This window comes from Mastigoproctus giganteus, chromosome 10 (assembly GCF_048544385.1).
Source record: "Mastigoproctus giganteus isolate SK-2022 chromosome 10, ASM4854438v1, whole genome shotgun sequence".
Classification (NCBI taxonomy): Eukaryota; Metazoa; Arthropoda; class Arachnida; order Uropygi; family Thelyphonidae; genus Mastigoproctus; species Mastigoproctus giganteus.
Genome location: NC_143584.1, coordinates 42,108,094 through 42,125,201, shown reverse-complemented (window position 1 = coordinate 42,125,201; position 17,108 = coordinate 42,108,094). Strand labels below are relative to the sequence as shown.

Below are 17,108 nucleotides of genomic sequence, written 5' to 3'. Positions count from 1 at the left end.
CAATGATTATTCATGCATTAAGAATTTGCAGATAAAGGAACCACTGGGTGACAGTGATCGTAATATACTGATATGGGAATTACTTAAAGATGTAACTACCACAAAAGCTAAAGAGAACGGCTTTTGCTTTCATAAAAGTGACTACATAGGGGTCTCGGACAGTTTTTAAATTCTGTACAGTGGGATCAACTGATGATGTTACCAATGTTGAATTCTAAATGGGAAGCCATCAGGGACTTAATATTGGAGGCTACAAGGCTTTTCATTCCAAGTAAGAAATGTTGTTCATGGTTCAGGCCTAAATGGATGTCAGGTGAATTAATGAGGCTCGTGGGAGAGAAGAAAAATGTATGGTATGCATATAAATTATCAGGTGACACAGAAGCCTATGGCAGATATAAGCTTGTCTGTAATCAAGTCACAAAAGAGGTTAAGCAGGCGAAGGCAGATTAAGAGAAATCTTTGGCAAAGGATGCAAAGAAAAACATAAGCAAAGAGTTCTTTACTTATGTAAACTCTAGAAGGAAAGGGATGAATCAGACTGGACCACTTAACATTGTTGTCATGGGCATCCACAGAAAATTTTCCAGGGGGGGGCACAAGTTTGGAGACAAATAATTACATCAATAAATTTTTATTTAATTTTTTAAATAATTATTTAATTATTTAATTAAACAAGTAGATTATAGAATACAGTATTGCATCAATACAAAAACATATACATAATGTATATAAATTTACAATATAAAGGAAACAAGAATTAATATATATATATATATATAAATAACAAATTTTTTTAGTTAATTATAATACCAACTAGATAAATTGGAGAATTTAGCATAAAAGTATTAGGGGTGCAAACTATACTCATTTCTGTTTGCCATTTTACAGAGAGCAAACAGAAACAGATAGCTTCAGCTAATTATTGATGGGATATATTGAGTGGAGTTAGCCTTAGTTAATGTTCCATTCAATGTGTCCATATATCTATAATTAGCTATATTATCATTTTAATTTTACTATTTTATGTGTTTATTTATAGGGTACAACAAAGAAGTCCAACTTAGCTTACCTAAACTTGGCCCTTTGAACTAATGAGTACAGTTTGCACCCCTAATACTTTTATGCTAAATTCTCCAATTTATCTAGTTGGTATTACGATTAACTAAAAAATTGTTATATACATACAGATGTAATGTACAATCATAAATTTCATGGCATTAATCTGTTCTGTCACTCTTTCTCCTTTTCTATTTCTTATATTCTTTTATATAACTTCATATATATATATATATAGATAATAATAATTTCAATAATCATGTATCATATAAGAATTGTTTGTTTGTTATTTGATTTTCAGGAGCATTAGCAACTAAGGCCATATTGCTCTGGGAAATGCGGTGGTCATTCCCTGACCTTTCTGCATCCTCCGTATTTGGTGGTGACGGGCTTGAACCCCGGTCTAATCAAGAAGCATGTGCTACGCACTGCTGCTCCTTCCCACCTGGCTACGGAGGCGCCTCTATATAAGAATTGAATTCCCCGTCAATCGTTTGCAAACCTATTAGTGTGCACGGGAAGTTTCTTCCCGTGCACACTAATCATACATAAACCTTATAGGCGAGTTTCTGAGATAGTGGACACCTTAACCATGTTTTCACATGTCTCAAGGTGCTGAAACTTCTTTCAATGGTACAGGTCGTAACAGGTAATGTCATACCAATAGTTATTGCCAAATTAATAGAAGGGAAATAGTCACAATGTTCCAAAACTTTTGGTAAAGTTTGGGGAATATCAGTCAATGAACTAAAAACAGGAACATGTGTTTTATTGCTGCAATAGATAAAACGTGTTCTATGGTTACCCCGCCAAGGGCCAAAACCAGCCAACCTGTAATAAAATTTTAAGGCAGACAAAGCGTCACATGGTCGAGGGTGTAAGGTTACATATCTCAATCACTTTTACGATTATAATTTGTGGAATTTTTTACTCGATCCCAGGGGGGCAAGCTCTCCGTTTTACCCCACCCCTCTGCGGAAACCCATGATTGTTGTAAACCACTTAACAGGGTTGACTATTGATGAGCATGCTCAGGTAGCTGATAAAATGAATGAGTATTTTGTATCTACATTCACAAATGAATAGTTATTCAATGAGGGGAATGCCTGAAGTTTATCATACTGTAACAGGGAGCTAAGTGATCCTGTAATAACTGAGGGCAAAGTGGAAGAGAATTTGTTTAAGTTAAACATAAGGAAGGCACTGGGGTGGACGGGATCTATCCAGTTATATTAAAGGAGGTGGCAAAGGAAGTAAGCAAACCCTTAGCCATAATTATGAGAGCTTCCCTGGACTCAGGGGAAGTACCCATGGAGATATGCAAATGTGACCCCAATCGACAATGAGGTTCAAAAGGTGACACAAGTAACTATAGACCTGTTAGTTTAACTTGTGTTCCAGGGAAAACAATGGAGTGACTGGTTAAAGAAGCATTACAGGATCACCTAGAAAAGACTACAGTAATAGTTAAGACACAACATGGGTTTGTGAAATGGAGGTCTTGCCTGACCAATTTGATTGGATACTATGATGTGATCACAAAGGAACTGAATGTCAAAAATAATTTTGATATCATATACTTTGATTTCAGGAAAGGTTCTGATACTGTTCCACATGGACGAGTGCAGTAAAATTGGAGAGGTATGGCGTTAAGTTCTTACAATGGATAAAGCAATGGCTTCATTGGAGTGGGAGATGACAGAGAATGGTAATCAATGGACACTGCTCTTCATGGACAAATGTTATTAGTGGAGTTCCCCAGGGTTCGGTGCTGGGCCGATTGTTGTTTTTTGTATTCATAAATGATATTGATGAATGTATATCAGGATTAATGTCCAAGTTTGCAGATGACACAAAGGTTGGCAGAGTTGTTAACGACAGTAAAGACAGTATGCTACTTTAATTGGATCTAGATAAGTTGGGCAAATGGGCTGAGAAGTGGCAATAGAAGTGTAACATTGACAAAGGCAAAGTACTGCATATGGGTACCAATAACCCAAGAGAAATGTACCAACTGTATGGTACTACACTCAGAGAAGAGGGAAGTGAAAATGACCTGGTGGTAATTGTACAGTCAAATATAAAGTTTGCTGAGGTGCAGAAGGGCTGGCAGGGCAAGTCATGGAGTCTTGTCAATGATATATAGGAATTTTGCTAGAAGGGACAGGGAGGTGATTATAACATTGTAGAAGGCAATGGTAAGGCCACACATAGAGTACTGTGCACAGGTCTGGATCCCTCATTTTAGGAAATATGTAGAGTTGCAAGAAAGAGTACAAAGAAGGGCAACAAGATTGGTGAGGGGAACAAAGGGGGTGCTCTTACCAAGAAAGGCTTAATTTCTGCAAATTACAGTGCGTGGAGAGTAAGAAACTGTGAGATAGTCAGATTGAGGTGTATAAGGACTTGAATGTGTTGACCAAGCTGAATGCTGATGGGATTCTTCCTCGTGCTCAGGTTAAGAAGCTGATGGAGGAAGGGGAGGCATTCAAATTGAGGAAAGACAGTTGTAGAATAGATGTGCAGAAATTTGCCTTTTTAGCCAGAGGGTGGTTGAATAGTAGAACAGACTTCCATCTTTTGTTGTGGAAATTGATGGCCTAAATTAATTTAAGGCTGAGCTGGACAGGCATTTGGAACGAATGGATTGGTGAAATGGGAGAGGCTTTTTTTTTGGCTGATGCTGCATGCTTGCTTTCTTGCATCGTATGCCTCTACTAATGCTAATACTAAGTAGACTGATCTGATTCATCCCTCTCCTTCTAGAGTTTACATAAGAAAAGAACTCTCTGCTGTTTTTCTTTGCATCCTTTGCCAAATATTTCACGTAATCTGCCATTGCCTGCCTAACTTCCTTTGTGACTTGATTAAAGACAAGCTTATATCTGCCATAGGCTTTTGTGTCACCTAATAATTTATATGCATTGATTGCAATTTTATTTTCTGCCACGAGTCTCATCAGTTCATCTGATATCCATTTAGACCTAAACCTTGAACAGTACTTCTTAGTTGGTATGAAAACCCTGGTACCCTCTAGATTAAATCCCTGAAGGCTTCACATTTAGAATTCACCGTTGGTAACATCATCAGATGACCCCATTGTATAGAATTTAAAAACTCTCTGAGACCACTGTAGTCATCTTTACGAAAGCAAAAGCCCTTCCCTTTAGTCTTGATGGTAGTTACATCTTTAATTAATTCCCACATCAGTACATTGTGATCACTGCCACCCAGTGGTTCCTTTATCTGCAAATTCTTAAGGCATTAATAATCACTGCTGATAATCAGATCAAGAGTATTCCTCCCTCTGGTGGCTTCTCGAACATGTTGCTGTAGAAAACAATCATCGAATAAATCCACAAAAATCATGCTAGTGTGTGAGTGGCCAACCCTCAAGTTTCAGTCAATATCTGGAAATTTAAAATCATCCATTATAAGGCATTTTGATTTACTGGCCCACTCCATTTCTCTACACAATTGCTCATTATACTCATCAGATTCATTAGTCCTATGATATATATCTACTCTCATTTTCCCTTTACCAGTGCTTATGTCACACCACAATGACTCAACTTTGCACTGTCCACTAATGTCAATTGGATCACTTCAGTAGATTTTATGTGTTTCTTAACTTACCCCTCCTCACTTCCTGATAAACCCTACTCACTTCCTGCATAACCCCTACTCACTTCCTGCATAACGCCTCCTCACTTCCTGTCTTGTCTATCCTTTCTGTACACATTGTACTCCCCAAATTCTAACTCTGCACTACTTATGTCCATGCCACACCACATCTCTGATATGTCAACAATATCCGCTTTTGATGTCATGACCAGCACGTCAAATTCATCAAATTTATTTACTATATTCCTAGCATTGGTGCAAATGCAAGTATACATACACCTTTCCTTACTCTTAGTTACCCTAACACAACCCATGTATTTACCTGTTCCATGATGGCTCCCAGCAGCCCTTGAAATCCCCAGTACATCACTTTCCAGGCTGCTGCTCATTCCAATAGAAGCAGTGCAAGAATCACTTTCACCTCTTCCTGTGGCAGCCACTACTCTATTAGTCTGTGAATACCCCAAGCTAGCAGTTTTCTGACCTACCTAACAGTACTTCTTGCACCCTTTCTATTTAACTGTGTCCCATCCCTGTAGAAACAATCTCTCCTGTTAACAAGCACAGACCACACTGAGAAAAATTCTACCCAATGAGCCTTGCATAATCTCTCCAGGGTCAAATTGATTGACAAGGTTCTCATCATATACTCCCTCCTATCATATCTAGGCAGAATTGAAGACACTTTCAAATTTAACCCTATCTTGCGACTTTTATTCAACATTGACCTGTACTTGTAAAGTAAGTCTGTAGATCTTCTACTCTTATTGTCATTAGTGCCGTGTACAACAATGTCACCCTTTGTGCACATAAAAGATAAAATCTGCTCTACAACATCATCAACTTTTTCCCCTGGAAGACTTACTCTGATTCTATTTCGACCTGTCCTTTTGGCACAATATATTTCCCGTCCCCTGACAACAGAGGTCACCAATAATAACTAGCTCCTGTAGGACCAGGGCATTCTGCCCTGAAAGTTGCCACTGTGTTGCCTGACGATCAAGTGCAAGCTCTGTACCAGTAACGATGGCTTTACAATTCTGCAAATTGTAGTATCTGGAGACTACCACCTGTGAGGAGATCTGATTGAGTAAACTGAATGCTTTGCCTTAAGCCAGCATATAGATGCAATAAACTTCCAAGTGGTGTTGTAGCAATGGGCAGTGGCAATTGAAGAAACTTTAATTGCCACTACCCATTGCTACATTGTTCTTCCTTGAGTTTGAATAAACTCAAGGAGTGTGTGTGTGTGTGTGTGTGTGTGTGTGTGTGTGTGTGTGTGTGTGTGTGTGTGTGTGTGTGTGTGTGTGTGTGTGTGTGTGTGTGCGTGCGTGCGTGCGTGCGTGCGTGCGTGCGTGCGCTCGCGTGCGTGCGTGCGTGCTGAGGCTGTATACCCTTGCACCTACAAGAAAGAAAGGACAGCAAATTTGGGTAAATGCATTAGCATTAGCAGAGGCATACGATGCAAGAAAGCAAGCTTATGCAGCATCGGCCAAAAAAAACCCCTCCCATTTCACCCCTCCATTTGTTCCAAATGCCTGTCCAGCTGAGCCTTAAATTTATTTAGGCTATCAACTTCCACCTGTGAGGAGATCTGATTGAGTAAACTGAATGCTTTGCCTTAAGCCAGCATATAGATGCAATAAACTTCCAAGTGGTGTTGTAGCAATGGGCAGTGGCAATTGAAGAAACTTTAATTGCCACTACCCATTGCTACATTGTTCTTCCTTGAGTTTGAATAAACTCAAGGAGTGTGTGTGTGTGTGTGTGTGTGTGTGTGTGTGTGTGTGTGTGTGTGTGTGTGTGTGTGTGTGTGTGTGTGTGTGTGTGTGCGTGCTGAGGCTGTATACCCTTGCACCTACAAGAAAGAAAGGACAGCAAATTTGGGTAAATGCATTAGCATTAGCAGAGGCATACGATGCAAGAAAGCAAGCTTATGCAGCATCGGCCAAAAAAAACCCCTCCCATTTCACCCCTCCATTTGTTCCAAATGCCTGTCCAGCTGAGCCTTAAATTTATTTAGGCTATCAACTTCCACAACAAAATATGGAAACCTATTCCACCAATCAACCATCTGCTGGCTAAAGGCAAATTTCTGCACATCTATTCTACAACTGTCTTTCCTCAATTTGAATCTGTGCCCCCTCAGGTTCTTAATCTGAGCAAGAGGAAGAATCCCATCAGAATCCAGCTTGCTCAACCCATTCAAGTCCTTATACACCTCAATCAGGTCAACTCACAGGTGCCTACTCTCCAGACACTGCAATTTGCAGAAATTAAGCCTTTCTTGGTAAGAGCACCCATTTGTTCCTCTCACCAATCTTGTTGCCCTTCTTTGCACTCGTTCTAGCAACTCTACATCCTTCCTAAAATGAGGCCTCCAGACCTGTACACAATACTCTATGTGTGGTCTTACCACTGCCTTCTACAATGTTATTATCACCTCCTTATCCCTGCTGGCAAAATTCCTATATATCATTAACAAGACTCCATGACTTGCCCTGCCAGCCCGTCAGCACTACTCAGCGAACTTCATATTTGACTGCACAATTATCTCCAGGTCTTTTACACTTTTCACTTCCCTCAGTGTAGTACCACACAGTTGATACACTTCTCTTAAGTTATTGGTACCCATATGCAGTACTTTGCATTTGTCAATGTTAAACTTCGATTGCCACTTCTCAGCCCATTACAAAATCACTTAGCTCCCTGTTAGAGTTTGATAAAGTTATGGCAGTCCCCTCTTGAATAACTCCTCATGTCTGAATGTAGATGCAAAATACTCATTCAGTTTATCAGCTACCTGAGCATGATCATCAATAGTCATCCCATCTATTAAGTGGTCCAATCTGATTCATCCCTTTCCTTCTAGAGTTTACATAAGAAAAGAACTCTTTGCTGTTTTTCTCTGCATCCTTTGCCAAGGATTTCTCACAATCTGCCATTGCCTACCTAACCTCCGTTGTGACTTGATTACAGACTAGATTATATCTGCCATAGGCTTCTGTGTCACCTGTTACTTCGTTTGCATCTCATACATTTTTCTTTTCTGCCACAAGCCTCATTAATTCATCTGACGTTCATTTAGGCCTTGAACAGTATTTCTTAGTTGGAATTAAAAGCCTATTAGCCTCCAAAATTAAGTCCCTGAAAGCATTTAGAATTCAATGTTGATAACATCATCAGTTGATCCCACTGTACAGAATTTAAAAACTCTCTGAGACCACGGTAGTCACCTTTACAAAAGCAAAAGCCCTTCCCTTTAGCCTTGATGGTAGTTACATCTTTAAGTAATTCCCACATCATTACATTGTGATCACTGTAATCCAGTGGTTCCTTTATCTGCCAATTCTTAATGCATGAATAATCATTGCTCATAATCAGATCAAGAGTATTACTCCCTCTGGTTGCCTCTCGAACATGTTGCTGTACAACATGTTCCTACTGTGCGAGTGACCAAACCACATTTTCCAGTCGATATCCAGAAAGTTAAAATTCCCAATTATAAGACATTCTGATTTACTGGCCCACTGCATTTGTCTGCACAACTGATCATTATACTCATCAGAATCATTAGGCCTATCATCATCAGCCATTTTCAATCCACTGCAGGATGAAGGCCTCTCCAGCAACTTTCCAGTTCCTTCTGTTTGAGCACTGGCCATCCATTTACTACCCAAAAACTCATGAATTTCATCTATCCGTCTCTGCCTTTGTCTTCCAGGTTTTCTTCTAGCTCCTCTTGGGTACCATTCTGTTATTTTCTTAGTCCATCTGTCATCATGTCTTCCAGCTATGTGTCCTGCCCAAGACCACTTTAGTTCTTTAGTTTTGATAAGAATGTCCTTTACTTGAGTTTGCTGCCTAATCCATGTGTTTCTCTTCTTATCTAACAATCTGATTCCCAATATAATTCGTTCCATTCTTCGCTGTGCAGTTCTCAGCTTTTCTTCCATTCGTTTGGTGAGTGCCCAAGTTTCACTTCCATAAGTCATGGTGGGGAGTATACATTGGTTCATTATTTTACGTTTCAAACAAACTGGGATATTGCTCTCCAGTATGTGACTATGCTGGAGGGTTTGGTCTTTTCCTCTTCACGCTGACTAGGTCTTGAAGAGAACAACTCTACACGTTTGTTGCCCCCTAAGTGACGTAACAGGGCTTACCATCGAGAAGGTGTGTATGAGTGGATTTTAGGGAGGCAGACCAACTGGACTTCTCCTAAATCTCCTGTAATAGAGAGATATTGTATCCATCAGTGTTTTAGGCTGAGTGTCTGTTAACACATAGGGTCTATGGTTAACAAGATTTACAGACCATCTTGAACGAAGTGGACATAGAAAGCCAAGCATGGGGGCTACGAATCAACAAAAAGAAAACAAAGGTGATGAAGGTCAGCAGGACTGCAAGCAAAATCACGATCAAACTAAACAACGAAAAATTAGAGCAAATACACCGCTTCAAGTATCTCGGAGTACTCATTGATGACCAGCTGAACCATGAGGCCGAAATCAAAAGCAGAATTGAACAAGCCAGGCAGGCATTCACCAAATGGAGAACCCTCCTCACCGACAGAAGCTTGAACATCATGCTCAAATTACGCACATTGAAATGCTACATCTGGCCAATACTGCTCTACGGTGTAGAAACCTGGACTCTAACATCAGCCACTACAAAAAAGCTCCAGGCCTTCGAAATGTGGCTCTACCGAAGAATGCTGAAAATTCCGTGGACAGCCAAGATAACCAACGCACAGGTCCTGCAGGACATGCACACGGAACGGGACCTGCTCAAAACCATCATCAGCAGGAAATGCAAATACCTAGGTCACATCGCTAGGAACCAACAAAAATATCACCTACTACCACTCATCCTGGAGGGAAAGATCGAAGGCAAGAAACGCCCAGGCAGACCGAAAATGGCATGGCTAGATAACATCAACACCTGGCTTCACATGACAACAGCACAAATTCTACACGCAGCGCTAGACAGAGAACAATATCAAAACGAAGTCGCAAACGCCATTCGGCAGCATTAAAGAAGAAGAAGAAGTCTGTTAACACACAGGATACCTGTTCTCATTTTTCCTTTTCCATTGCTTATGTCACACCAAACAGACTTAACATTGCATTGTCCACCAATGTCAACTGGATGCACTTACTTAGATTTTATGTTTCTTAACTAACAGCATAACTCCTCCTTCCTTCCTGTATCTGTCTATCCTTTCTGTACACATGGTACTCTGCAATTACAGTTCTGCACTGCTTATGTCTGTGTGACACCACATCGCTGATAGCCCAACAATATCTGCCTTTGGTGTCTTGACTAGCATAATGCGTACCTATGTCAATAATTCACTTGTTCTATAAAAAAAAAAACCTTCAATATTTACCAGACAATATTACTATATATTCGGGCTATCTCAGTCTACACATATAGAACCTGTATATACACACACACTAGAGATATATATGATTGTAAGTTTAGCAACTTTGCAATTTACCTTGTAAGAATAAATTTTAATTTTATTAAAATATACCTTTTCGTCTTTGATGTATGGCTCTGCACATTCATTTATGTCACCCTGAAGGACTTTTTCCAGCTAAGAAAAAAACTTTATATTTAATAATCAGTAATTAACAAGCACTGCTACTTTATTTCTTCACTTCAGTGCTTTACTGTGTTACCATTTCACTTGTAATATACTGAGTGGTGGCCACTTTATTAAGTATACCTACCTAATACTGAGTAGAGTTTTAGTCTTCAAAACAGCCTGAATTCATTGGGGGCAGGCTCAATGAGATGTCAGAACTGTGCCACAGGGATAATGGCACATGTTCTCTTAATTACTTCCCACAGTTGTTATAAATTGGATGGTCATGGGTCTCTACTCCAAAGAGCTTGTCCATACAACAGGTGTTTAAGTGGATTGACAAGTGGTAGTGGTGACGGGGGAGGCCATTAGTCTCTGCAGAAGGGTGAATTCACTCTTCAAGAACCAGTTCCAATCATGCTCCACTAGTAGCAGGGGGTGGCCCAATGTGCCCCATGAAAGCACTATTAACACCATTACACTGCCACTGGCCTACATTTCTGATGCCTAGCAGTAAGGGTCTATGGTTTGTTTGTTTGTTTGTTTGTTTGTTTGTTATTTGGTTTTTAGAAGCTGTTGTTGTTGTTATTTGGTTTTTAGGAGCATTAGCAACTAAGGCCATATTGCTCCGGGATATGCGGTGGTAATTCCCTGACCTTTCTGCATCCTCCATATTTGGTGGTGACGGGCTCGAACCCCGGTCTAATCAAGAAGCGTGTGCTCTGCACTGCTGCTCCTTCCAACCTGGCTAAGGAGGCACCTGTTTTTAGGAGCATTAGCAACTAAGGCCATATTGCTCGGGGATATGTGGTGGTCATTCCCTGACCTTTCCACATCCTCCATATTTGGTGGTGACGGGCTCGAACCCTGGTCTAATCAAGAAGCATGTGCTACGCACTGCTGCTCCTTCCCACCTGGCTACTGAGGCACCAGGGTCTATGGAATCATAATATTTTTTCAACATTCTGATTCTGACATTAGCACAAAACAGCAGGAACTGGGCGTTATCAGACTGGACAACATTTCTCCACTTCACCATCGAGCATTGGTGTTTCTGGCATCACTATGGCCACATCTTGTTTTTCACTGGCAGGGGTGGAATCCTGTTTGGTCATCAGCCACGAAACTCTATCTGTAACAAAGCAAGGAAGGTGTGCATTCTAAAATGCCTTTTTGTTTACCACTGTTGCACTAGAATGTTGTGTGATGGACTGTGACCTTACTGATACCTTCCACCAATCCTATCAGCCTCCATTGGCCCCTTGCAATGACCAATTAACACATGAGAAGCAGTCATACATGAAAACTGCAAAAGGGTAGTAGTTTCTGAGCTACTCATACCATCACATTTGGCACCAACCGTTGTGTTCAGTCATTTAAATCATTTATCCATTTTCACACACACACACACACACACACACACACACACACACACACACACACACACACACACACACACACACACACAATCCCTATGTATCTGCTGAACTGCTTATTGTATGGTACAAATATATGATGTCATTACTGAAAGAGTGCTCCATTTCGTGATTTTGGTAGGTCACTTAATAATGTGACCACTCAATGTATTCATTTTACACATTATATAATTCATTACATTTTTAGTCTCTTGTAGAGTTACAGAATAATCTAAATACACTTATTTTTAAATAATACTGGAAAGAAAAATCACCTTCTTACTTGAAAATGTATTCACAGATAAGAAAATTAATACAGATCAAGCTATCTACTGGAATGTACCATTCCAAAACATTTCTTTCAATTAATAATAAATTAAATTTGGTCATATAGTGTCATGAATACATTATGCGTGGCATTATAAAATACAAAAAACCATACTTCTGAAGTTATTTTATTTTTATATGTTGCAACACTAATTTAATGCTTTTTGTTGTTCATCATGTAATACTGGCTACTGAAAAATTTTACTGTTCTCATACCTGTTTCATTAGGTAAAAATGTTCTGCAAAAATATATAGCATTACAACATATACAAAGGCCAAAGATTATTAATAAAAACTATTACCAAAATTTTTTCAAAATTTAAGTTCTGCTCCTATGACATAGGAATCAGCATTTCCATTTTCATCAATAATAACAATAAAAGTCTTAATGATTTTTTGTTATCTTCGTGATGCTGTGTTGATTTAAAACATTTTGCACACATAATATTGTTCAAAATATCATTAATATAGTAGTATCATATTAATGAGATCTGCAGGAAGTGTAAACTTACAATTCTACTTCAAAATATAAGGAACACAGCAATATAAGTATCCCGACAATATAAGCACTTGAACATAATAATGCCACATTTTCTTTTTGTCTAAATAATGGCTACTGCCTTTATAGGAAATTAACACAAGTGTTTCCAGGGCTAAATTGTGTTTTTCCAATGATCATGAGGAGATTTTGTTATTTTTTGTTTTTTGTTTTTTTTTTTTTAGGAGCATTAACAACTAAGGCCATATTGCTCCAGGGATAGGTGGTGGTCATTCCCTGACCTTTCCACATCCTCCGTATTTGGTGGACACGGGTTCGAACCCCAGTCTAATCAAGAAGCGTGCTACGCACTGCTGCTCCTGCCACACCTGGCTACGGAGGTGCCTCATGAGGAGAGAGGAAACTTTATGAAATAATAGATCATACGGAATGGTATATGCTAATCTGATCTGGGATAAAAAGTTATTCCATGTTAGCATATTCAGCAACAATTACAGCTGTGCATTTAGAAGCAGTCCGTATACAAACTGATTGTCCTCACTTGCTGATAGACAGCCATCTGTAGATAGCAAGATATAGATTTGGAAGTACTAATTTTCATTAGGAATTACAGATGAGTGAAATGGGTATATATAATTGTTTGTCTTGTTAGCACTACTTTTTTTTTTATCACCTTCAATGAAAGCTGGATCATAGCTTAGGTTTCATTTTATGCACCGAGTTTGTACTAGAGTATACATCTAATTGCATAAAATAAGGGTTAAAAAAAAAAAAAAAAAAACATTTTTTTCTGTTTTCATGCAATATCAGAAAAAGATCCGAAATTTATAAAATCTGTTATGATAGTTGCGCATTATTTCCAGATCACTGACCAATTATTATAACAGGTTTTATGAATAACAAGCTTATAGTTGGTGTATGGACAAAAAAAAAGTATACAGTTTTTGGTGGGAAGGTCTGTCATTTTGTTTCCTAATAGACACACATTTATAGGAGTTGAAAGGCAACCTTTCACATATGGATTTGGAGCTAAATTTATTCAAAGGCAGCCACAGCTCCTTAAAATTTAAAAGCTAGAAACATGTGAAACTAAACATAATGCTAGACAGACTGGTATATACATGAAGATGATGAAATAAAGGCCTTACATTACAGAAAATTTTACAAATAACATAATGTAAAAAATAAAATAAAGAAGTAATTAAAGCAGATAAACAGAAGAAAGAAATTACTGTATATTATGGACTTGGTGTTTTGAACTAGGAAGGAAAGTTTCAAGTGAGCAAAGTATCCTGGCTGTGGCAGCAGACAAGAGTTAACATCATTAAGAGGAGGTGCATTCCAAATGGACTTTGCTCAATCCCACAGACTATGAGATACAGACTTCTTTACACATAGCACACTGATCTCTGTTGAATGGTTACTGTAAAGTGGTCAGCCTAGGAGATTAGGAAAAGCTTTTGTTCCAAAGCTGAGATTGACTGCTTACCTAAGTTTTTCTTGACAGCCTGTTTCGTATGTACTGGAATCTTCACAGAATGGCAGGGAAAAGATGCTGATGGATGGAATTAATCCAATCGTGTGTTATCTTATATGAGTGGCCTCTTAGCAACCAGCCAGAAATCATTTGGAAATCTTCTGACTAGTTTCCTGTGAGGCAGACCATACTTTATGGGCCTCCTGTTGCAACCCTAGGGTTAAAGTGGGAGTGCTCAATATTATTAATATTGTAATTTTTTTTTCGCCTAATGGTTTTTCTCCATCCTGCGATGGGTACTGGTACCAGGTATGGTTCGTTGTCATGTCTGGTTACTATTGTTGGTCAAGGAGCTCTCCAACTATCCAAAGTGTGTGTGTGTGTGTGTGTGTGTGTGTGTGTGTGTGTGTGTGTGTGTGTGTGTGTGTGTGTGTGTGTGTGTGTGTGTGTGCGTGTGTGTGCGTGCGTGTGCGTGCGTGTGTGTGTGCGTGCGTGTTATGGAGGATTAATGGCGCATAAACTTCTGGGGCTATAGTGCACCTTATCCAACATGTGTTCAGGATCGCAGCTTTCTGGAGTCCCATGTAATTTTATGGGAGGTCTATTGCTGCTAGTTCTTATTGAGGCTCTTTGGCACTTGCCAGTGGTTGACATGGTGACTGGGATGGTCATTACTTGTTCAACATCCCACATTTCTTTGCCTTCCTGATCTTTTCTTCATGTTTTCTGGAGGTTGCTGGTGTTGGGCAGTGCTGTGTCACGTAAGTTGTGATTTCCTTCTCGTCAATGAGGGTTATATGTGGTCTGTTGTGCAGAATAATCTTGTCCATTATTATGCTGCGGTCACAGTACAGTGCGAGTGGAGGGTTCATAGTTGTAATACCATACCCTTTCTTCAACTGGTATTTTTGGACTAGCTGTCATATATTATCTTGATGACCTGGTCATGTCTATGAGTGTACCCCATCTAGGTGATAAACCTGCATCCTGCATTGATGTGCTGGATTGTTTCTGAAATCAGGTGGCATTGATGCCTTGAATGCATATATACCATTAAAAAAATACTCCACAAGGAGGGTTCCAAGTTGGATGAATAGTGAAGTTGCCACAAGAAAAAGGTGGCATGGAGAAAAGATACAGAGCAATAAAAAGTACTGAAGCCTATAACAACTACAAGGTGATGTGTAATAGAGCCACAGAAAAGGTTCGACAGGCAAAGGCAGTTTATGAGAAATCACTAGCAAACAGAGCAAAGAGGGGGGATAAAGAATTCTTCACATATATATAAATGCCAAGAAGAGCAGGACAAACCAGATTGGACCTTTACGTAAGGGAAAGGGGATAGTATTAAATACACCAGCTACCATTGCAGATGAACTCAACAGTTCTTTTGCATCGATATTTACAAAAACCTTTTGTGGCAATGGGAAATTGTGGGAGCAAAGTTAAAAAATATGTAATTAATGATATTGAAATTTCGCAAGATTATTTAATGAAAAAAACTTTCGAGCCTACAGACCAGAAAGGCTCCTGGAGTTGATGGAATATACCCTATAATCTTAAGGGAGGCGGCAAGTGAGTGCATTAAACCATTGAGGCTAATTATGCGAGCATCACTAGACTCTGGGGAGATTCCCTTGGATTGGAAAAGTGCAAATGTATCTCACATACATAAGGGTGGCTCTAAAAGTGAAGTTGGAAATTATCGACCTGTCAGTCTGACTTCAGTAGTAGGGAAAATCATGGAGGCAATGATCAAGGGTGGAATTCAGGATCATTTGGATCGAATTGAAATTCTCAAGGATACTCAGCATGGTTTTGTAAAGGGAAAATCATGTTTAACAAATCTGGTTCGCTATTTTGAAAGGGTCACTCACGAGCTGGATTTAGGGAATAATTTTGACATTGTTTATTTAGATTTCAGCAAAGCTTTTGACTCAGTCCCACATGAGCGGTTGCTTTATAAGCCGGAACAGGTTGGAATCGCTGGGAAAATCCTTAGATGGATAGAAGGATGGCTTCAGAGCAGGAGACAGAGGCTTGTGATAAATGGCTTTTCCTCAGAATGGGTTGATGTAACAAGTGGGGTTCCCCAAGGATCAGTATTAGGACCACTGTTGTTTTTAATTTTCATAAACGACATTGATGAAGGGATAGAGGGTGTGATGTCTAAATTTGCAGATGATGTTAAAATTGGTAGAATAGTTAATGATCACTGTCAAGCTGAGCTTCTTCAGAGAGACCTAGATAGACTTCAGGAATGGTCAGAAAAATGGCAGCTATGCTTTAATCCAACAAAGTGTAAGGTATTACACCTGGGAAACAGTAATCCCAAAAAAACTTATTCACTTGGTGAAGTTCAACTAAACCCAGTACTGGAGGAAAGGGACTTGGGTGATCAAACGGTGACACGAGTAATTACAGACCTGTTAGTCTATCTTCTGTTCCAGGGAAAATAATGGGGTCACTATTTAAAGAAGCAATAAAGGATAATCTAGACAAGACTGCAGTAATAATTTAGACACAGCATGGGTTTGTTACGGGGAAGTCTTGTCTGACAAATCTAATTCGATACTATGACATGGTAACAAAGGAACTGGATGCAAAAAATAATTTTGATATCATATACTTAAATTTTATGAAAGCTTTTGATACTGTTGCATGTGGAAGACTACTGTACAAACTGGAGCAGTATGGCATTAAGCACAAGTTGCCACAATGGATAAAAAGGATGATTAAGTGGAAGACAGAGAGTAGTAATCAATGGACACTGCTCTTTGAGGACTAATGTTATTAGTACAGTCTGCAGGGTTCGATGTTGGACACATTGTTTTTACTGTATTTATCAATGATATTGATGAAGGTATATCAGGATTAATGTCTTAAGTTTGCAAACAATATGATGGTTGGCAGGGTTGTTAATGACAGTAATGATAGTACGCTACTGCAACAACTGTCTTGAACTTATTTAAAAAATTAAATAAGTTCAAGGCAGAACTATACAAAAATTTGGGTGAATGAATGAAATGGGAAGGGTTTTTTTTTTTTTTGGCTGTTGCAATATAAGCTTGCTTTCTTGCATCATATGCCTCTACTAATTCTAAATGGGTAACA

General features: G+C 39.1%; 1 protein-coding gene across 1 annotated transcript in view; it reads right to left on the bottom strand.

The window, feature by feature from the left end:
• Window positions 1-17,108, bottom strand: part of Zir (dedicator of cytokinesis) — an 869,757-nt gene that overhangs the window by 730,379 nt on the left and 122,270 nt on the right. Inside the window, 1 exon segment of the mRNA XM_090382918.1 lies at window positions 10,223-10,285. Coding sequence (XP_090239044.1) covers window positions 10,223-10,285 — 63 coding nt within the window.